This window comes from Podarcis gaigeae, assembly GCF_964106915.1.
Source record: "Podarcis gaigeae genome assembly, chromosome: 1".
NCBI lineage: Eukaryota > Metazoa > Chordata > Lepidosauria > Squamata > Lacertidae > Podarcis > Podarcis gaigeae.
In genome coordinates this window covers 14921939-14946149 of record NC_139678.1, presented here as the reverse complement: position 1 = coordinate 14946149, position 24211 = coordinate 14921939, and the positions used below count along the sequence as shown (strand labels likewise).

At 42.3% G+C, this 24211-nt stretch overlaps 1 protein-coding gene across 2 annotated transcripts in view; it reads left to right on the top strand.

Annotated features, from left to right (window-relative positions):
• EXOC3L4 (exocyst complex component 3 like 4) overlaps nucleotides 1-13202 on the top strand; it is a 38587-nt gene extending 25385 nt beyond the window's left edge. For both annotated transcript variants that reach the window (XM_083732537.1, XM_083732538.1), the window contains 4 exons: nucleotides 4503-4637; nucleotides 5787-5939; nucleotides 7208-7329; nucleotides 11191-13202. In XM_083732537.1, the coding sequence (XP_083588663.1) occupies nucleotides 4503-4637; nucleotides 5787-5939; nucleotides 7208-7329; nucleotides 11191-11347 (567 nt within the window). In that variant the 3' untranslated portion in view covers nucleotides 11348-13202. The remainder of the gene's footprint in view (nucleotides 1-4502; nucleotides 4638-5786; nucleotides 5940-7207; nucleotides 7330-11190) is intronic.
• The last annotated feature ends 11009 nt before the right edge of the window (nucleotides 13203-24211 follow it).

The following is a 24211-nucleotide window of genomic DNA, read 5'->3' as shown; positions in this document are numbered from 1 at the left end:
CAAACCCCGGCAATGCAGGAATCTCAGCTATAGCATCCACGACAGATGGCCAGCCAACCTCTGCTTAAAAACCTCCAAGGAAGGAGAGTCCAGCACCTTCCGAGGGAGACTGTTCCACTGTTGAACATCACTTACTGTCAGAAAGTTCTTCCTGATGTTTAGTCGGAATCTCCTTTCTTGTAACTTGAAGCCATTGGTTCGAGTCCTACCCTCCAGAACAGGAGAAAACAAGCTCTCTCCATCTTCCTTGTGACAGCCCTTCGGATATTTGAGGATGGCCATCCTATCTTCTCTCAGTCTCCTCTTTCCATTCAAAACGTCCAAAATTGAATCCCCGTTATCTCCAGGCAAGGATGAGAATATTGCCTGTTTGCAACAGTGGAGTGAGCTGTTGTTGTTGTTCAGTCGTTTAGCCGTGTCCAACTCTTTGTGACCCCATGGACCAGAGCACGCCAGGCACTCCTGTCTTCCACTGCCTCCCGCAGTTTGGTCAAACTCATGCTGGTAGCTTCGAGAACACTATCCAACCATCTTGTCCTCTGTCACCCCCTTCTCCTTGTGCCCTCCATCTTTCCCAACATCAGGGTCTTTTCCAGGGAGTCTTCTCTTCTCATGAGGCGGCCAAAGTATTGGAGTCTCAGCTTCAGGATCTGTCCTTCCAGTGAGCACTCAGGGCTGATTTCCTTAAGAATGGATCGGTTTGATCTTCTTGCAGTCCATGGGACTCTCAATAGTCTCCTCCAGCACTACCCTAATTCCAGTGAGTTAGTGTAGACAATATTTAGTCTGGCTTGCTGTAAGGCAGCTTCCCATATCCTATGTCATTCCCCCAAGTCCCTCAGCCACCTCAGGCAAGGTGGGGAATGCACATGAGTTCTAAATGTAGCTCTGGCAGGGTGGAGGGGTCTCTTAACAACTCCCAGCACCCTTAAGAAACTCCATTTCCCAGAATTCTTTGGGTGAAGCCCTGACTGTTGAGATTTGTGGATGTAAACAGAGCCCTACTGCTGCAGGGATTTTTCACATTTCCAGGACAGAGGCTTTAAACATACAGTGGTACCTCAGGTTAAGTACTTAATTCATTCCAGAGGTCTGTATTTAACCTGAAACTGTTCTTAAGCTGAAGCACCACTTTAGCTAATGGGGCCTCCTGCTGCTGCCGCGCCACCGGAGCACAATTTCTGTTCTTATCCTGAAGCAAAGTTCTTAACCTGAAGCACTATTTCTGCATTAGCGGAGTGTGTAACCTGAAGTGTATGTAACCTGAAGCGTATGTAACCTGAGGTACCACTGTATACTGCGGACATTACCATAGCATCAGGGACCGACAACAGTGCAGGAGGATTTTGCCCTGAGATGTTGTGATTACTTTCCTGGCGAATGTGGATCCAAAAAAATACAATAATTCAAAGGCATGCTTTTTCTACCCCAGAGCATCTCTAAAACATGGACCAGATGATGCTCGGTCATTCCGTATGCATCAGCGCCTCCTTGTCTTCGCAACAGAAATAGACTTGTGCTACTTTTTTTAAAAGCAGAGGCTCCTGGCCGAAGCACCAAGAAAAGCTGCTCAAAGTGATTTAGCACAGCTCGTTGACCCGCTCCTCTATCCCACTTTACTTTCCCTCTGATTTACATTTTAATTGGTTCCTGCCTCTTTAATACAGTTGCCAGCTGGTGGAAAAGGCTTATATTTATCTAGGGGAATACAGTTTAGGGATCTGAAGAAGCCCAGATCTCATGGAGGCATTCCAACTGCCCATAATCCCTTAATTAGGTGGAGCATCTACGGTAAATGCACACAGGCCACCCTTGACAATTACCAAAGCGATCTGCAGCGCTTCCTGTTTTGAGCCTTCCTCCTCCTCCCACACGCCTGAACTGTCTCTAAGATCTTGCACCACACCCTGGATTTGAAGAACTGCATTGACACGCAGCTGGTTAGGGACCAGACCCTAACTACATATGGCACACACAGGGGTTTATTGGAAACACCTTTGGGGGATAACCAGGCAGAGGAGAAAGGGAGCAAGGAGGAAAGTGCTTAACCCTTCCCCTACCGCATCTCCACTTGAAACTGTCCTCCCCGCTGCACAGTTTCAAACTGTGTCCAGTTCTGGGCACCACAGTTCAAGAAGGACACTGACAAACTGGAACGTGTCCAGAGGAGGGCAACCAAAATGGTCAAAGGCCTGGAAACGATGCCTTATGAGGAACGGCTAAGGGAGCTGGGCATGTTTAGCCTGGAGAAGAGGAGGTTAAGGGGTGATATGATAGCCACGTTCAAATATATCAAAGGATGTCACATAGAGGAGGGAGAAAGGTTGTTTTCTGCTGCTCCAGAGAAGCGGACACGGAGCAATGGTTCCAAACTACAAGAAAGAAGATTCCACCTAAACATTAGGAAGAACTTCCTGACAGTAAGAGCTGTTTGACAGTGGAATTTGCTGCCAAGGAGTGTGGTGGAGTCTCCTTCTTTGGAGGTCTTTAAGCAGAGGCTTGACAACCATATGTCAGGAGTGCTCTGATGGTGTTTCCTGCTTGGCAGGGGGTTGGACTCGATGGCCCTTGTGGTCTCTTCCAACTATGATTCTATGATTCTATTCTAAGAGAATTCTGAGGGCAAAGGTGGGAAAGGGTGAAGCACCCCTCGCCATTGGCTCCAAATACAGTGGACGCTCAGGTTGCGAACGTGATCTGTGCAGGATGCACATTTGCAACCCACAGCGGTGCATCTGCGCACTCACAGGTTGCGATTTGGCGCTTCTGTGCATGCGCAAAGCGTGATTTAGCACTTCTGCGCATGCGCGACTCCCAAAACCCGGAAGTAACCCGTTCCGGTACTTCTGGGTTCCGGCGATCCGTAACCCAAAAGAACGCAACCTGAAGGGTCTGTAACCCGAGGTATGACTGTAATTCCTCCCCAAATGTGCTTTTCTTTAAAATTGTGCTTCTGTTACATGTGTTCATGCACAGCGTTCAAGGGATTCATAAATCCTAGTTCTTCAGCTCCACCACTGAGCTGAAGCCCTTCCCCTGAATATTGACTCTATTGATGCTTTTTCCTGGGAGCTGATTGTAACATATGCATCGTTTTGCGTCGTAAGAGTAACGTGGTCCTGCACTGTGAATCAAGGATGGGGGAAAGTTCCAGATATCAAAAACCTGGGAAACTGTTTACTTGGCTGCCAACAATCTCTTTTTAAAGTAGGAATGATAATTAGATTTTTACACTGACATAGAAAATAAACTATCCTCCTACCATAAAACTTAATAGCCAATACATACTGCCTTATCTTCGGGTTTAGTTCTATTCCAGTAGGCCAGGGATGGGCCAGCTGTGGTCCTCCAGAGGATGCTATGCTCCAGCTCCCATCAGCACCAGCCAGCATGACCAATGGTCAGAGTATGGGATGATGGGAATCGAACAGCTTGTGGGAGGTCACTGGTTCCCCACCCCTGCAATAGACAGTTGCAGGAACCTGTCCCCCAAGTGATCTTCCCACATTTCTTGAGCTTTTATAGTGTGTGAACATGGTCCTCAGTATCGTATGTTAAAGTCTCCATGCCCAGACGTCCATTGTGAGGGGCTATATTTTTTTTCCCAAAGTTCCTGGCAAAGTTTAAAATGTTTCCCAGTAGATTCCAGTAGTTTGTTTTCATGCCCACCTAGGAAAGAAGTGTTAGCAGATAGATCAATGGTGTTTTAACCAGGTTATTCTTAAATGCACTTGCATATCAGCAAAACATCGACACAGAAACAGGAGGGCTTGTCTGAAATATTCGTGGAATCATGTGCCAAGTAGTACTTAAAGATGGTTTAAAAGCTATGGGAAAAGACCAAAGGACCATGATCAAGATTTTGAAGAATGAGAACCCAAGGAGCCACAGAACAACCTTAGGCTCCAATCCTTTAAGGCCAGCTGCAAGGAACCAGAGGTGCTTTTAGGGTGGCATGATCGGTGTGGCCATCTTAGGCACCATGCTGCAGGGGGCACCACAGCAATGAAGTAGAACAGAGCCCGAGAGGCAGGGGCACCGGATTTTACCATTGCGCAGGGCACCACTGAAATTTGAGAGCCTGGTGTCTGCCACTGGAGGAATTTGGCCATAACAAATGGTGCTGATGGAAGTTGATGTCCAACAACAAGTGGAGGGCCGTATGTTCCCCACCTATGCAAGCAGCCAAGTTACAGGGAACTAGGCAGAGGGCCTTCTCAGTGGTGGCACCCGCCCTGTGGAACGCCCTCCCACCAGATGTCAAAGAGAATAACAACTACCAGACTTTTAGAAGACATCTGAAGGCAGCCCTCTTTAGGGAAGCTTTTAATGTTTGATGCATTACTGTAGTTTAATATTTTGTTGGAAGCCGCCCAGAGTGGCTGGGGAAGCCCAGCCAGTTGGTTGGGGTATAAACAATAAATTATTATTATTATTATTATTATTATTATTATTATTATTATTATTATTATATTGACGTGTGTGTGTGTGTGTTTCACCAGCCAATGTTCAAGAAAATTCTAAGCCAGGCATGGGTCGTAAGTGGCAGAACTTTCGATTCATTCATCATTAAAATATTGTCCATCATTGAGGAGTCTTCAGAACATCTAAAGTATCTGCAGGAACCCGTCCGTCAGGTAATAGTAAGAATTAATAATTCAGTAATGATTTTTTAAAAAAATGTTTGTTTGTTTATTAAATTTATAGTCATCACAGGGCAGTTCACAGAATAAAATACAAGATAAAAACACAAGTAAGTAATTAAAACAAAAACATTCCTAACCTGTCTTTCACACAATGTACACATGGCATAGCGTATATAGAGATTTTTTTAACTATTGTCAGCCGTCATACTGGCTGGGCCTCGTGGATGATGTAGTCCCAGGGTGAACATCCTGCGCCCCGCCAGATGTTTCTGGACTACAACTCCCATCAGCCCCAGTCAGCATAGCCAGTGATCAGGGATGATGGGAGTTGTAGTCCAGAAACATCTGGAGGTGCATCCAGTTAGATTTCATTTATAGAGACCCTGAGGACTACTGGGCTGAAGCCTGACAAACTCTATTTCTTACATCCATAGCATAACAACAGATTTCAAAAATGTAATAAGCAACAACAACAAATATATATACCCATATATACCCAAATATATAAGGAACCAATTTATTTTAGTGATAATAAGTTGTTTTTAACATTGAGTTTAATCGTTGCAAACCTAGGACCTGAGGGTGGAGAGAGATTAGATGATGATGATGATGTTTCTCTTTTTCCTTTTCTCTCTTTTATTTACCTTTCACCATGTTTAGTGCACATCTAATTATGTACTTTTTGAACTTTCAATAAACTTGAACTTTCAATAAAGATGTTAAGGAAAATTATTATTATTATTATTACTATTATTACTATTATCGCTATTATGATGATTATTATTTTATTTATTATTATGTTGCGATTTTAGTATTGTTGTTTTGCTTTGTATTGTTGTTTATTATTTTTGTTTTGCTTTGGCTGTAAATTGATTAGTGACATTCTTAGTGAGGTGCAACGGACAGAATTAATAAGCCTAAAGGTAACCATTTCAATACGTCGCAGTGACACGAATAAAACTAGATCTTACAGGTGGCTGTGCACTGAAAAACTCATCCAATGGGTTTCTTGCGATCCTTTTGGGTTCTCTGAATCTTTCCCAGTCCTTGTGGATTGGCATGGCAATAAGCCCCTGGCTGTGCTCTTGTGCTTTGGCCAACCCACTGTTATTATTTTTAACGTTTTCTTGTTGTACGCAGGATTTTCTCAACGAGGTTCACAAGGATGTGGTCAAAGAGTACATCACGCGAACTCTCAAGCCAAGAGGCAGAATGAGGAAAACGAAACGAGACGAGGTCAGCAAAATAATGTCTCAGGATGCCACAGCTATTAACAACACAATGCAGGATCTGGTAAGGAATTTCTGCCATTTGTATCTACCGTATTTTTTTGCTCTATAAGACTCACTTTTTCCCTCCTAAAAAGTAAGGGGAAATGTGTGTGCGTCCTATGGAGCGAATGCAGGCTGCACAGCTATCCCAGAAGCCAGGACAGCAAGAGGGATTGCTGCTTTCACTGCGCAGTGATCCCTCTTGCTGTTCTGGCTTCTGAGATTCAGAATATGTTTTTTCTTGTTTTCCTCCTCCAAAAGCTAGGTGCGTCTTGTGGTCTGGTGCATCTTATAGAGTGAAAAACACAGTACATCGTAGCAGTGGATTGATGTGAAAGTACCTGAGGTTATTTAAATGCAAGTGAGCCAACAAAACCTCAAGATCTGTAACCTTTAAAGTTGTTTCTTTCCTAAAATGTGTTAACAAGATTCATTTTAAGAGTAGTAGGGTTAAAGGTAGAACGTTAGAAGCTGTCTTAAGTGGAGTTCCATCACCACTGACTACATCAGCCTTTTCCAACCAGGTGTTTAGGAATACAAGACTGTTGGGATTTACAGCCCAAAACATCTGGAATTGTTTGGAACCACAATATTAGAAGCTCTTGCAGATCAAGAAAAGTACCATCAAGGCCAGGCATAGGCAAACTCCAGCCCTCCAGATGTTTGGGACTACAATTCCCATCATCCCTAGCTAACAGGACCAGTGGTCAGGAGTGATGGGAATTGTAGTCCCAAACATCTGGAGGGCTGGAGTTTGCCTATGCCTGATCAAGACCAAGAGGATGTCTGTGTGGTAAGAGTCAAAAAAAGGTTATTAGAGGCAAGACATCTTCCTTTAGAACAGGGTATGTTAAACTTGAATCTCCACCTGTTTTTGGACTACAGTTCCCAACACCCTTGACCACTGGTCCTGCTAGCTAGGGATGATGGGAGTTGTAGTCCAAAAACAGGTGGAGACCAAAGTTTGGGAAACCCTCCTTTAGAAAATGTAAGTCTTGTTGAAATGTGGAGAACAAAAAGGGGCACAAACTTTGGCAAAATAAATGCAAGCAGACTATAAAAGATGATGGAAAAAAACCAAATTGAGGAGTACACTGCTAAAAAGATAAAGACCAACAAAAAGTATTTAAATACGTGAGTAGTAGGAGACCAGCTAGGAGTGTGATCAAACCTTTGTGTGACAAAATGTTATCAGAGATACATTGCTTTTTCGAAACCTGAATGCTTCCATCTTAACTGCAGGTCATTTGGTGGTGGGGAGAATAACCAGGTATTCTAACATATTTCCAGGGTTCAACTTCTGACTGGCTTGCTCCTGCCATAGAATACATTGCTAGAATAATTGGCGAGGAAGAAAAACCCAGGATCAAGGACCACATTAACTGTTTATACCAGGATTATCCAGACATCAGGTATGCCAACCCATTCTGAATAGCTGTAACTCGCAGGTTTGATTATTACAATATCTCTCGTTCTCTAGGTGGAGGTTTTCTGTGGGTGCAAAATAGAGTGCAAAGTGACTTCTAGGGAGCGGTCATATGTATGTCATATCTCCCCACCCCACTGCCGCATAAGTAGCTGCATCGGGGGGAGGCACTCCCACTTTTTCAGTTTTATTGCAATTAGGGATGGATGGGTGAACCTGCCAGTTTTGGGTTCTCTCAAATTGGAACGATGAGAAACTGAGAGAGACCTAAACTGCTAGACTCACCCATCCTTGGGCCTTATAGATGCTCCCCCATTCCGTTCTTTGTGGGGGCACATTGCTGCTTTGATTCATTGGGTTTTTTTCAAATATATTTTACTCAGAGTAAAGGTAAAGGGACCCCTGAACATTAAGTCCAGTCGCGGACGACTCTGGGGTTGTGGTGCTCATCTCGCTTTATTGCCAGAGGGAGCCGGCATACAGCTTCCGGGTCATGTGGCCAGCATGACTAAGCCGCTTCTAGCGAACCAGAGCAGTGCACAGAAACGCCGTTTACCTTCCCGCCGGAGTGGTACCTATTTATCTACTAGCATTTTTGGTGTGCTTTCAAACTGCTAAGTTGGCAGGAGCAAGGACAGAGCAATAGGAGCTCACCCCGTTGCGGGGATTCGAACTGCCGACCTTCTGATCGGCAAGTCCTAGGCTCTGTGGTTTAACCCACAGCGCCACCTGCGTCCCTTCCTTTACTCAGAGTAGACCCTCTGAAATTAAAGACCATCACCAACTTAGGTCCATCAATTTCAGCAGTTTTATGCTGAGCGTAAGTAAGTAAGTAAGTAAGTAAGTAAGTAAGTAAGTAAGTAAAAGTAAATAAATAAATTTAATTTGTTTTTGTTTATACCTCGCCCTCCCCAGCCAGGGCCGGGCTCAGGGCAGCTAACACCAAATATGAATTACAATAAAATGTAATAGGGAAGAAAACAACAACAACAACAACAAACAATTAAAATACGGCTTAAAATACAGCTTAAAATATAGCCTCATTTTAGTAGTAGCCCATAAATCAAGACCATAAAGGGAGGAAACACCAGATATTCACCCAAGCCAGCTATCCATGCTGGTCCTACATGGGCCAGCAAAAAAGTCAAGGGAAAATTTATATACTAAATCCCATATAAGAGGTCAGAGTGAGTCCAAACCAAAGGCCAGGCGGAACAGCTCCGTCTTGCAGGCCCTGCGGAAAGATGTCAAATCCCACAGGGCCCTAGTCTCTTGTGACAGAGCATTCCACCATGTTGGGGCCAATGCTGAAAAGGCCCTGGCCCTAGTTGAAACCAATCTAACCTCCTTGAGGCTTGGGACCTCCAAAGTGTTGTTATTTATGGACCTTAAGGTCCTCCGCTGGGCATACCAAGAGAGGCGGTCCCGTAGGTACAAGGGTCCTAGGCCGCATAGGGCCTTAAAGATCAAAACCAGTAATGCATTCTATTCTGCTGCATTCTTTCATTTCCCCCTGAATTTTGCTTTAAATTTATCAGGGGCAGTTGGGGGCTCCTTCAGTGCATTCTGCACAGGGTGAGCCCATCTTATCCCTTCTTTAAACACCATGTGGGCATTTTTGGAGCGAGGAGGCAGAGCAAGATGATCAGAGTTGGCCAAACATCTTGGTGCCTGAGACAATTAAATGGCTGCCCCCACCCCCATCCCCCCAAAAAATCACACTTAAAGTCATATTGTACCCATATTGTGTTTGCGCTTAAGGCAAAAACTCCCCCAACTAAGTCTCCACCTCTCTGGCAGCAAAAACCCAACAATAAGAAATTAAAATTACTAACCATTTGCTGCCCTTTCATGACAGCTATCATCATCTTGCCCTAGGCAGCCACCTCACTTTGCCTAATGATAGGGCCGGCCCCGGAGAAGATGGAAGGGCGGAGAAGAGGCAGAACCAAGTCATTTCCAGCCAGCTTTGCTTGTTTACAGGGAGGTGATAAAGGGAGCTGGTTAGGATTCAACTAATGAATCCCATCACTGGAAGCACTGTGTAAGGACTTCTGCTTGTGCAAGAGGGTTGCCTGCATCTCCTCCCCACAAAGCAAACAATCAGAAGTGTGTGACATTGAATTCTTCCCATGTTCTTTTATTCCATGTTCCTCTTTCCTCAATCCACAGCAGAAGGAGACACTAATTTTACTCTTTTTTTTTTTTACAAAAAGATGTTTAAATAAACATTCCTAACCAGCTTTTTTTAAACAGAAACTTAGCACAGCTGCCAACCCTAACGGTCATAATTCTTGACACACTGGCTATTATTGCAACAACAATGAAATAACCATTACCATAAAAAAGCGCAAACAACTATTTGCCAGAGAAGACGGGCCTCCTTTCTGTATGTACTGGGAAGTTCCAGGGCCGTTCCTCTTTACAGGGTCTGCTTCCTCATGATAAGAGAGAATTCTGCAGATGACGTGGTAGGGGGGAAACTCAGTTAAGTTTGAAGCAGAACACATATGAGAACCAAATACGATATGCGAACCAAAGCACAACCATCCTTCAAAAATTGCCATTTCTCTTAAATATGCAGTGCTGTTCTCCAGCCAAGTAACACATTGCAATAATGTGTAAACGAGTGTAAAGTATGCATAAAAATGCATAATATACAAAAATGAGTTGCCATATTTTTCCGTGTATAGACTAGGTTTTTTCCCTAAAAAATAATGTCAAAAATTAGGGGGTGTCTTATACACGGGGCCATCTCCCCCCATTTTCTTAAATTGGAGTCCCCCAAAACAGGGGGTGTCTTATACATGAGGGCGTCTTGTAGATGGAAAAATTTGGTAATATTGGTGGGAAATTCGCACGAAAATGCTGGTGAATTTTCACAAGGTTCTTTTTAAAAAGACACACAAAACGATCACTAGTTGTTGTGGAAAGGTAAATTTAAGACTGGAAAAATGAGAAACTTCAAGAACTGAAAGGAACAAAGAGGCCCATCCCTACTGTAGATTTAGTGCTGTCTCCGCCAACCTGCCACCCTCCTAATGCCGGGAGCTAAAACTAACTTCAGCCCCAGTCAGCACAGTTGGTGGTTCTTGTAATCCAAAATGGCCGTGTTGGCTGGGAGTGGTGCGAGTTGCTATCCAAAACATTTGGAGAGCACCTGGTTGGTGAGGCTGGCATATGGTGTCTTCATAATATCTGTTTCTTTGCAAATATATAAGCCAAACATAATGGAAGCAACTGAATTCCTAGAACAGGCAGCACAACCACTAACTGATAATATAACATCACACAGATATAGGTGCTTTCTAAGGTATGGCAATCCTAGGTAGGTTAGGACATTCAGAGTCACTCTCCACCTTGGCTAAATGCCCCCCCCACAAGACCCTCCTATGTCAGTGGGCCAGGTGGCAAAAACAGGCTATAGCACTCTGAATCAGCACTGGGCAGCTAGAAGCTGCCATTTTAATTTCCCACAATGCCTCCCTCCATGTAACGTTTCTCCAGGTGCATTGTGGGGGTGTTAAAGTGGAAAGTCCCCAACTTAGCCACTTTCTACAAGAAAGGACTTTGCAGAATTCCCTCCCCTCACACCCCACCACCCCAGACATGGGGAAATGACTTTGTAGTTGAAGCCCTATAGTCTTTGACCTACAATTGACCAGATTACAGCTTATTGGATGACAACAGCATTTTAGAAACTCCAGCCCTCTATGATCATTTGGGTGTCAATGTTTGCCAATGAATAATGGGAGCTGATCTTTTTACTGCCTCGTTTTGCTTTTGTTTTACATGCATATTTCCCCCATTTGTTTCTTGGAGAATTCACCTTCATTGCATTTTGCAGAAAGGAGCACATTGTCGCTGTTCTTGCTCTTCGAGGATTGAGTCGAAATAAGAGGCAAGCGATAGCTGACCACATGAAGCAGCCGTCAGAAGAGTTGGGACACAGGACGCTCTTTGCTGAAATAGAAGTCCCAAGAACCACCCAGTGCTTTTTTTAAAATCTGCAGAAATGAAATGTTGAGCTATGCTTGTTTCCATGTATTTATGAACATACAAGCACTTGAACAGAGTCAGGCCATTTGTCAATCTCTCTGTGGATCTCCACTTCTTGCTCCTTAATGATCCTTTTAGCAGGAGATGGCTGGGATGAGTCTCAGAAGGTTAGATACTTGCTAAAAATGGACACTACTTAAAAATGGAAAGCGTAATGCTGGTGGTCAACAAAAGAGGTCTAAAGAATCTCTCAAGGCAAATCTAAAAAAAATGCAGTAGAAACACTAACAACTAGAAAACACTGGCCTCTGAGCACTCCAATTGCAGAACAGCCTTTACCAAAGGTGTCATGGACTTTGAAGATGCTCAAACTCAGGATGAAAGAGACAAACGTGCTAAGCGGAAAGCACATTTGGCAAACCCTCACCGTGATAAATTCCTGCCCGGAAACCTATGTCCCCACTATGGAAGGACATGTGGATCCAGAATTGGCCTCCACAGTCACAGACTCACTGTTAAGACTGTGTTCGTGGAAGACAATCTTACTCAGCTACGAGTGATCTCCAAAGAAGAAGAAGAAGAAGACTACTTCTGAGTTATAGTCTCAGAATTTAATAATGAGAAGGTCTTCTCTCCTTGCTGTATTTATAGATGTGTTTGCCTGTCCTTTCTCAGGTGTGGGAAACCTCCAGCCCACAAGTCAACTTCTTCCCCGCAGGGGTCCCAGTTTAGCACACCAGATCATTCCCTGCAAACCACAGCTGCCTACCCTACAACTGATGCCTTTTGTGGGGCAGGTGGGTATGGTTTCAAAGGCACAACTGGGAGGTTAAACTGAGCTTCCTATTACTCCTTTGCTAGAGAAAAGCACATTCCCAGCGCCCAACCGATAAGTCTTAATTTTAGAAGGGTTTTTAGAAAAGTGGGAGTGCCTTCAAATATGCCCATCAATCATGTCAGGTGACTGAAAGATGGGTGACCTCACCCATCTCTCAGATTTGATCCCTGGAATACTCTCCCCAGGGAAGTTCACCTGGCACCTTCATCACGCACCTTTCGGAGTCTGGTGAAAACTAACTTCCTATATCTATTTAAATGTGTTTGAGGGAGGCGGGGGGTTATTGGTTTGTTTTGGTCTTGTTCTTGTTTTTATTCTGTAGTTTGTGCTTTTATCTTGTATTTTTTTATGCTATGAACAGCCCTGAGATATATGGATGAAGGAAGTACAAATTTAATTAATTAATTAAAGGGAGGAGACACGCTATGGGGAACTCGACTAAAAACATAGCCCCGCTCCCAAGAAACCACGGCCGCACCCGACACGTGAATAGAATTAATATGACACTGACATTCCCCAAAAGAAAACAAAGAAGATCTGTTGGCGACCAGCTGTCACATGTCAAACACCACAACAGACCTTCTCATCACTTGATTTTCCTCCTGATACCATACTTTTCAGAAGAGGAAGTTCAGCCAGTTTTTCTGAATAGATCAGTCAAGTGATACGAATCTTACCTCTCACCTCAGAGCGAATGTAAATCAGGCCTAATAACATCAGCATTCAAACGTGTTTGTTTTGTGTGTGTTTTCCCTTCTTTCTTTTTTTCTCCCCCCCCCTTTCCCTCCCCTTTTTCTCTTTTCTTTTTTTGTGCCTCCTTTCTTGGTCTTTCTCTTTTTGATGTGTTAAGAAGGAGATAAAGAGATAAAAGTGTAACATGAAAACTTCAGTAAGTCAAAAGTGATGTGTAATTTTTCTATTACTATTTATATATTGTTAAAATTGGTGAATTGTAATGAATTAATGTAACAATTACTGTGGTTTTTCCTTTGTTATTGTTGAATTCTAAAGTATTATTCTTCAATAATAATAATAATAATAATAATAATAATATCAGCATTCACATCTTCTGCCCTAGCGCAGCCCCACTGCTGAGCCTTCACCTTAGAAAACATGTCTGCCACAAGGAGCTGCCATTTTAATATCTCACAATGCCTTGGAGGATGGTCTCTGTTTAAAATGGAAAGTGCTAGGGCTGCCACTAAGTAAGTAAGAAAGGGCAGAGCGGAAACACCAAACATCACTGGTTTTGTAAGTCAGTCCCTATTTAAATACCTCATTTGTGCTTTCTGAAACAATACAAAAAACGAAACACAGCCATGCTTCAAAATTCGCACTTCTACAAATTGTGCAATGCAGTTCTCCAGTAGATTTCAGATCAGCTTTCCACAGCTTTTCCCAAGAGTTCATTTCTATTTCTATATTATATCCAAGAACTTTTAGCCCATTGTATCATCACTGATTTAACCATTTAATAATAATAATAATAATAATAATAATAATAATAATAATAATAATAATAATTTATTTGTACCCCGCCCATCTGGCTGGGTTTCCCCAGCCACTCTGGGCAGCTTCCAACAAAGATGAAAGATACACAAAAATGTCACATATTAAAAACTTCCCTGAACAGGGCTGCCTTCAGATGTCTTCTGAATGTCAGGTAGATGTTTATCGCTTTGACATCTGGTGGCGTTCCACAGGGCGGGCGCCACTACCGAGAAGGCCCTCTGCCTGGTTCCCTGTAGCTTTGCTTCTCGCAATGAGGGAACCGCCAGAAGGCCCTCGGTGCTGGCTGGACCTCAGTGTCCGGGTAGAACGATGGGGGAGGAGACGCTCCTTCAGATATACTAGACCGAGGCCATTTAGGGCTTTAAAGGTCAGCACCAACACTTTGAATTGTGCTCGGAAACGTACTGGGAGCCAATGTAGGTCTTTCAAGACCGGTGTTCTATGGTCTCGGCGGCCGCTCCCAGTCACCAGCCTAGTAGCTGCATTTCATCTTTCATCTCCCATTCTAATAACAATTTATACATTTCTGAAACCTTAGAGCAGAATCTTTTCAAAGTCAGAACTTCAATCTATAAAACCTTTTAATAGATCCTTTAAAAAAAATACTCATTAATTTGATAATATTGAAACCAGTCCAATACGAATTCTAATTTTCAAGCCATGGGACCACAGACATAAAAAAAAACAACCAGAATAACACATCTCAGCAGAGTGAGAAAAACAAGTTAAGGGAGTTCCTTTGGTCTTTCATAATAAATACAGAAAATTCATGCAATGCTGGAAATATATATTTATAGGGAAGTAGCAAGGCTTTCCTCACCCCTCACATGGGAAAGCGAAACTAGCCAAATTATTCCCTAGCACAGTTATTCAAGATAACAGGAGCCCTGCCATCTGTTATAACTGATTAACCTATGAAGAGTGAATCAAGCCACACAAGCAATTCGGGGTGGGCTGTGATGCTCTGATAGTTGCTGGAATTCAATTCCCATCATCCCTGGTCATGCTGGCTGGGGCTGATAGGAGTTCAACAATGTTTGGCAGGAACCAGGTTGAGAAAGGCTGCTCAATGAAATAACCCATTTGGTTTGAAGAGCTTCCGGTTTGACTAATCCAGGCATGGCCAAAATTGGCCCTCCAGCTGTTTTGGGACTACAGTTCCCATCATCTCTGACCACTGATCCTGTTAGCTAGGGATGATGGGAGTTGTAGTCCCAAAACAGCTGAAGGACCAAGTTTGGCCATGCCCGGACTAATCCCTGGGAAAGCTAAATTCATGGGTTTTCCCCCGTGGTGATGTGAAGCAGGGACAGGCCAGGATTAAGCACTGCCACTTGTTTCACAGCAGAGACAATGATGTCATCTCCAGGGAAGCTATGTGCCAATCTTCTGGGTGCTGAATAAATAAGCTTTCTTTCTTTCCTAAGAGAGAAACCCGTCAAATAAACAAATGAGAGGATGAAGTAGGTGACCTGAGCATGAATGACTAAGGATTTCATTTTGGAAATATTGCCAACCAAAATGTGACAAAACAAGTGAGCAAGGAGATTCGTTTGCAGACTGGATGTTAAATAAAAGGGCTGGTGGTGTGAGAGAGAAAAGTTTGCTTGTTATTGATGTCTGCACTGGTCAACATTTTATTTGTGTTTTACAGCTTTAGAAGGGTTGCCATGAAAAGCACCTGCGTTTCATAATTTCCCACCACACCACTGAGCTTTTTCAGTAATCCCATACTCTTAGACCAGCAAACCGTAATGGATTGTAGCTATCCGACAAAGCCATGCACAAGAGTAGACCTACTGAAACCAATGGACTTAACAAAATAAAAGAATTCCTTCCAGTAGGACCTTCGAGACCAGCTAAGTTTGTTATTGGTATGAGCTTTTGTGTGCATGCACACTTCTTCAGATACCACACGAAAGCTCATACCAATAACAAACTTAGTTGGTCTCGAAGGTGCTACTGGAAGGAATTTTTTTATTTTGTTTCGACTACAGCAGACCAACACGGCTACCTACCTGTAACAATGGACTTAAGTTAGTAAGGGCCATTGATTAACTCCGAGTATGACTTAATTAAATTCATCGCAAGGCAAACAACAAACAAGCAATTGTATTTTAATTTTCTGGATCTGTGCAAGAACATGTTCAGATTATTTAAACGATCTCCTTTAAAGGCCCTCTAATTTGCACTTGGGGAATAATTCTTTTGGAGCTTGATTGAGTGCACTAAGAACATACATGCAAATGGTTACTAACAGACAGTGTGTTCTCAGAGGCAAGTGGCCTTGTCCTTCTGATGGACGTAACAAAGTTAGCACAGTGATAAATGTACATTAGACTGCTAGAGCAAGGAGAACAGACCCCCATCCTTGCTCATGCTCTTGAGTAAGTCCAATTTCCCCTCCATTGTTGTTAATGTTTGTTTTGGCGGTTTTGATCACAATCTGATTAAAGAAGCTGCTGAATTACAACTTATCACCAAACTTAAAACCATGGAGAAACCTGGTCTGAACAAAGACCTTGGATTCTTATCTCATTATACATGACAAAGCCATTTTTCACCTTTTCACCCCTTGCTTCTTCCTGTAAGACCTATTGCAGTCGTTAAGAGTCGTCAACAGGCTCATCACAGCTATCTGCCAATCACCCATTCCCACCACCCTTCTGAGTAATACCCCTCCCCACCTTCTCACTATATAGAAGGGTCTGGTGACTTCTGTTTCAGTGTATCTGAAGAAGTGTGCATGCACACGAAAGCTCATACCAAGAACTGACTTAGTTGGTCTTTAAGGTGCTACTGGAAGGATTTTTTTTTGTTTTGACTATGGCAGACCAACACGGCTACCTATCTGTGATTAAAGAATGTCATCCTCTCCAATATTTCAAGTGTTATTTCGTAAGGAGGAATTGGGGTGGAAAAGAGAGCTAAAGTACTTTTCATTTAATAACTAAATCTCCAAAATGGAGGAGGAGATGCCCTTTCCCCAACCACCGCTAATGTTGCAAACTAACCATTGCAAAACAACAGCACTTGTATGGTATTTTTTGCATTCAAGCCAGTTGCTAGAGAAGCAAGGAGCCAGGCAGGATTTTTCCTCCTTTTGGCTTAGGAATGTAGGAAGTTGCCTTATGCTGAGTTAGACCATTTGTCCATCTAGTTCAGCATTGTCTACATTGAATGGAAGCGGCTCTCCAGCATTTCATAGGCGCATGGTTGTTCATGTGAGATGACCATTGAACTCAGATCTTGTTTGTGGGGCTTCCTGGTGACCGGAGTGATATTGAACTAAACCAGACTAAATGGCCAAGTGCTAAGAAAATCCCGTGTGATCACATTTGATTTCCAAAAAGGGAACTTCCCCCAAATGAGGGAATTGGTAAAAAAGGAAGTTGAAAGGCAAGGTCAAAAACACAATAACTGGAAAGAAGGAAAGGTACCATGAGAGCCAAGAGGATGCCAATGAGATTAACAAGCAAAGAAGCTATTGGAGGCAAGAAGGCTTCCTGCCAAATGAAGAGAACAAAAAGGCAAACCAACTTTGGCAACTACAAAAAGTGAAGGCAGCAAGGGTTGCTAAAAAGAATTTGAGGGGCACATTGCTGACACCTTAAGACCAATAACAAGAAACGAATTAAATACCTTCGTAGCAGGAGACCATCTAGGCAGTTGGACTCTTGGATGACGAGGGAGTCAAAGGTGTGCTAAAGGAGGATAATGAGATTGCAGAGAAGCTGAATGAATGCTTTGCATGTGTCTTCACTTTGGAAGATATGGGGCAGATAACAGTGCCTGAATTAATTATTGCAAGGGGAATTGTGTCTGAGGAACCAAGGCAGATAGTGCTGAAAATAAATGAAGTTCTAAGGCCTAATCGACAAAATGTTGTTGTTGTTGATGATGATGATGATGATGATGATGTTTAGTTGTTTAGTCGTGTCCGACTCTTTGTGACCCCATGGACCAGAGCATGCCAGGCACTTCTGTCCTCCACTGCCTCCCGCAGTTTGGTCAAACTCATGCTGGTAGCTTCGAGAACACCATCCAACCAGCTCGTCCTCTGTCGTCCCCTTCTCCTTGTGCCCTCCATCTTTCCCAACATCAGGGTCTTTTCCAGGGAGCCTTCTCTTCTCATGAGGTGGCCAAAGTATTGGAGCCTCAGCTTCAGGATCTGTCCTTCCAGTGAGCACTCAGGGCTGATTTCCTTCAGAATGGATATGTTTGATCTTCTTGCAGTCCATGGGACTCTCAAGAGTCTCCTCCGGCACCATAATTCAAAAGCATCAATTCTTCGGCGGTCAGCCTTCTTTATGGTCCATATCCAGTTGTTCCATATCCAGTTCTAACTGTAGCTTCTTGTCCCACATAGAGATTTCTCAGGAGACAGATGAGGTGATCAGGCACTCTCATTTCTAATCGACAAAATAGAAACCGGCCAATCCCCAGTTCTGATGGCAGCCACCCAAAAGTTATCAAATAACTCAAATGTGAAATTGCTGATTCTCTAATAAAAATATGTATTTTGTCCCTCAGATCAGCCTCCACAACTGAGGACATGATATAGACAATATAATACCATTTTTTTAAAGGTGGGGGGGGGAATCCAGGGGAGATACTGAGAATTACAGGCCAGTTATGTTAACATCTGCTCCAGGAAAACAGGTGGAAAGTATTGTTAAGGAGAAACTAACCAAGCATATAGAAGACATTTCTAATGGACCAGCTTTGAAAATTTGCATTTCTCTGAATTTTGCAAAGCAGTTCTCCAGCCAAGTAATGTGTACAAAAAAATGCAAAATGCAATGTGAAATGTATGTTAATATGCACACATTAGAGAAAATAAATGTGTTGGGGAAAATGGCATTGCAAAGAGGTGTATATTAGTCAAATCTGTAAAAATATTAGTCAAATCTGTAAAATAATAAAAATATCACAAACTGATAAGTTGAAAAAACAGAACTATCCTTAACTGTAGTCCACAAAAGCTTACACTATGATAAATGTGTTAGGTGCCACAAGACACTTCATTGTATTTGCAGCAGGAAACTAACATGACTACTCTTCTCCAAATTCATTTACACAGGCATTCCAGCTTTTATATACAGTGGTACCTCGGGTTAAGTACTTAATTCATTCTGGAGGTCCATACTTAACCTGAAACTGTTCTTAACCTGAAGCACCACTTTAGCTAATGGGGCCTCCTGCTGCCACTGTGCCGCCACCGCCACCCAATTTCTGTCCTCATCCTGAAGCAAAGTTCTTAACCCGAGGTACTATTTCTGGGTTAGCAGAGTCTGTAACCTGAAGCATATGTAACCTGAAGCATCTATAACCCGAGGTACCACTGTATTGTTAAACAATCATTATCCTTTGCAGCAACAAGCTTTATAAACAATAACCGCCAGGGCTTTTAATAGCTGTCCTTAACAAGTGATGAATTGCCTACATTGCTCAGCAGAATGTGGGTTCAGGACTGAACATTACACAAGGGGTATTCCAGAGAGCCCTTAAGTGAGCAACTGCAAATGATGCAATCATTTCTAGGCCTCTGCTAAACTGACCACTCTTCATTGCTGTGTTGGTCTGTGAAGCAACCGGCAAAAATCCCCCACTGTGTTGCAATTTCCACTTTGGCACAAGCATGAGCTAACCTCCAAAGAATGGGAATCAATGGATATCTAAAGATGCTTTGTTCCTAGAGAAGGGAGCAGAGCTGGGAAGGGAGAGTGAGTTGCTTGCTCTGAAAAGTCAAGAATTCTGAAATTCTGCATTTCCTCGCTCTGAAACTGTCAATATTTTAGTTACCTATGAGGCTCAGAGGTGCCTCACAATTAATTCTCATAATGTCAGGATCTCGACCTGGGCCAAACTGTGTTCTTAGGGCATGCTTTGTTTCCCATCAGTAGGAAATACTCACTTCTGCTTTAACTCACAAGCATATTGCAGAAGTCACATGAGCACCTGTTTCCTGTCTTGCAAATGAAAAATGGAAAGTTATTATCATACAAAAAAAGAACTGGGGGAGGGTTGGTGAAGCAGTCCCTCTCATCACCACATACTCTGTCACTCAAATTTGTAGTCTCCTCTGAGGCTCAATTTTTTAAAAAATAAAACCAATAAACAATAATTAAATAACAGAACAGCAGCCCTACTAGAATGGTAAACCAATCTTTGCTATATTTGGTAAGCCAAGAATGACTATTGGTTTGACACCATGGTTTGTTTGGAGTTAAATAAGCCACAATCCACAAACTGGGATGACTGGATATTGTACAATGTGTATTCAGGATAAGGAGGGAGGAGAAAATTCCATTTTATTTGCATTTTGATCCAATTTTATTTGCATTCTCACTTCTCAAACCAATATGTGAAATGAAACACAGCTGCCCTCCAAAATCCACTCTTCTCTGAATTTTAAAATGCAGTTCTTCAACCAGTGCACAGAAAAACACATATTAGGGGTAAACATACATACAAAAATGAATTAGAGGAAATTGCTTACAAAGGTGGACATATGCATGCACAAATGTGAAAACTGCAATAAAATGCTGGTGAAATTTCATGTGGATTTTTTTTATTATTATTTAAAAGACTGCAAATTCTGCAGAAATATAAGATAATAAAAACACAAGATGTGACTACTGGATCAGGCCCATGGCTCACCTTAGCCCAGCATCCTGTTTTCACAGAGGCCAACCACATACCTATGGCTCCATAGCCACTGATATGTCCTTTTCTGTTGCTTTAATCATGCAATAAAGTTCACCAGACAGCAGTGATGTATCTAACACAGCCATTTCATTAAAAGTCAGGCTAGTCAAGAAATTAAGAGACTACATATCTTGGCTGGCTGGCTTTCATGGAATAAGAAGAAATACAAGATAGATAGATAGATAGATAGATAGATAGATAGATAGATAGATAGATAGATATAGATAGATAGATGATAGATACAGATAGATATAGATAGATAGATAGATGATATAGATAGATAGATGATAGATACAGATAGATATAGATAGATAGATAGATGATATAGATAGATAGATAGATAGATAGATAGATAGATAGATAGATAGATAGATAGATAGATGATATAGATAGATAGATGATAGAGATATAGATAGATAGATAGATAGATAGATAGATAGATAGATAGATGATAGATAGATAGATAGATAGATAGATAGATGATAGATAGATAGATGATAGATAGATAGATGATAGATAGATGATAGATAGATAGATGATAGATGATAGATAGATAGATGATAGATAGATAGATAGATAGATAGATAGATAGATAGATAGATAGATGATAGATAGATTAGATAGATAGATAATTTATTATGGTCAGAGACCAGCTTATAAAACACACTTGGGGGTACAATACCAGAAAGAAAACAGTTAAAACAATGTACAACAATAAATTTAAAATTTATAAATGTGATAAGCATATAGACACTTAAAACTTTAAGATAAGCTACCACAAAGATATGACCCAGAGTCACCCATGGAACCGAGTTTGGGGATTTTCTTCATGAACTAGTTTGAGTCAGGGGATGATCTGCACCTACAGATCTGTACACGGAATCTGGCAACCATCCGGGTTGTCTTATGATCTTTGTCTAACAGGAAAAGGTCGAATTTTTGCTTTTCCGGGAGGTCAGCGAACCTCACCAGTAGGGGATCAATGGTCTTACTTCATGCCTCTTCATAAAAGGGACATCTAAAGAACAAGTGCTTTGGGCTTCCTATATCCCCCAGTGAACAGTCGCAAAGTCTCTGAGCATATGGGCCTTTTTTGAAAGCTCCTTCCAGGACCGGTGAGGGCAGGGCCGAGCTTCTGGCGAGTGTAAAGGCCTTTCTAGCATTTTTTGGATAGGAGAAAGAAGAGATATGCTGCCGGTGCATCTATATCTCTCTCAATTTCTCCAATTTTATAGTCGGGGCACCTTGAGCAGTCCTGTTGTCTCTCGGTGTCTATGATTCTTTGCCTGACCGTAGCTTACATGCATGTATTCATACTCCTTGGTAGCTCAGTTGGTAGAGCATAAGATTCTTAATCTCAGAGTCATGCGTTCGAATCCTGAATTGAGCAGAGGAGTCTTGAACTGCAGGGGGTCGAACTAGATGACAATTTTCTCACTCCCAACTCTAAGTTTAAAAGCACGTGCCCCAATACTGATCCTTAGGGGACGCCACTTTCTACATCTCTCCATCCAGAGGACTGTCCAATTATTCCTTTACATCGGGTTACATACGCTTCAGGTTACATACGCTTCAGGTTACAGACTCTGCTAACCCAGAAATACTACCTCGGGTTAAGAACTTTGCTTCGGGATGAGAACAGAAATTGTGCTCCGGTGGTGTGGCAGCAGCAGGAGGCCCCATTAGCTAAAGTGGTGCTTCAGGTTAAGAACAGTTTCAGGTTAAGAATGGACCTCCGGAACAAATTAAGTACTTAGCCCGAGGTACCACTGTATATGAGAACAGATGGATAAAAGAATTAAGTTAAGACAATTTGGAGTATGCAGGAAAGGATGGAAATAAATGTTAGGAACCTCGGAAAGAGGGGAAAGGGAGTCGAAATTGAACTCAAAGAAGCTTTTCCCTGAACAGGCGTGTATAAAATGGTGCTCACTGTCCATTTCTCCCACTGAAAACTAATGAGACTCAGATCACAGGTTGAGTGTCCATGTTCCCTCATACTTCATTCAACACATTGCTGCTTAGTAATGCATACAAAAACCAGCAGGGTTTATGAGAAATGGTTTACATCATAAAGACCACAGAAGTTTTCCAGATCGGTGAACTAGCAGCTAAGTCTTTCTGCTTATTATTATGCAAGAAACTACTAACAAGCCTCACCATTTGACTTTAGGAAAATTTATCACCTACAGAAAACCTGGTACAGTGTTACAACATGCTTTTCTTTCTCTCTATAGCTCAGCCCAACCTCAGTGCGTGCTCTTGATCGTTAAGCAGAAAGCAGTAATTGCTAAAGCAATTCTGTGACCCACAAAGGCCCTATGGGGAGGTCAGGTGTCAGTAAAATGATCAACCGTTAAACCACTCTGGCAACTGTAGCTCTGAGGAGAATAGGAGTCTCCTTACAACTGTCTACACCAGAGGTGTCAAACTCAAATTCATCGGGGGCTGCATCAGCAGTTTGGTCACCCTCAAAGGGCCGGTTGTATCTGTAGGACTATGTGTCCACTCTTTATTATCATAAATTATTGTCACTGCATTCAATTATTACTGTTTTTTGTAATAATGTAAGTAATAACTAGCTCTGAAAGCAGAAACATAGTCAGAATAATGGCAAGTAGCTATTCAAATGTACAATTATTGTACAATTTATTGAAAAATGATTTTTGGTAACAGACAGTGTATTTTTTTTAAACATACAAATATTGACAAACACTGTTTATTACACATATGGTAAACACAAGGCATTAACTTTTTAAAAACTTTTTCTGACTAGATGGCTGACATCGTTTTCCTGAGGTCAGTCCATCGATGTCTGGCGTTAGGTCTTGTGCTGTAGCAATCCGCAAAACAGCATGGAGGTTATCATCAGTGATGCGTGATCAGAGCTTGGTCTTCTTCAGATTCATGACTGAAAACATCTGTTCACATAGATAGGTGCTCCCAAACATGGACAGAACACGTGCAGCTTGAAGTCGGAGCTGTGGCATCAAAGCAGGGGGAGGAGACGGTAAAAGTCGTCGACTGTCACATCCTGGAACTTCGCTTTCAGACTGCTGTTGCACTGAAGTTCTATTAATTCCATTTGAAGGTGATGTGGTACACTGTCAACATCAATGTTGAAGGGATTGGCAAAGCTGGTAAAGGTTAAGTTTTGTTCTTTAAAGTCAGAAAAGCATCGATTGAATTCATCAGTCAGCCGATTCACTTTGGTACCCAATCGAGCACATGAAAAAGTACCTGGGAATGAGGTTGAGATGCTCTGGCAGATGGGGAAGACTGTCTTTTTCAAGCTGTGACTTCCATAGGCGCAGTTTCTCCTGGAAAGCTGTTATTGCCTCATACATTGAGGTTATGACTTGTTTGCGGCCCTGCAGCCTCAGATTCAGTTGGGCGAGATGCTCTGTTATGTCACGCAACATGGCCAAATCGCACAGCCAGTTTTGACAAGTTCTGACAAGGGCTTCCCTTTACTTTGCATAAAAAGAGTAATTTCTTCCAAAAGCTCAAAAAATCTCTTGAGAACAGTGCTCCTACTCAGCCACCTTACTTCTGTATGGTATGGCACATCTGTATGTTCCATGCCCACCTCCTTTAAAAATTGTTTGAACTAACGATGATTCAGACCCCGTGCACGCAGAAAATTCACTGTTTTCGTGACTGTGGACATTATGTTATCCAGTTGCAGAACCTTGCCACACAGAGCTTCTTGGTGGATAATGCAGTGATAATCAGTGGCGTGTGGCAATTACTTTTTTTCATTTTCTCTTTTAACAGTCCAACCAAGCCATTTCTCTCTCCACACATT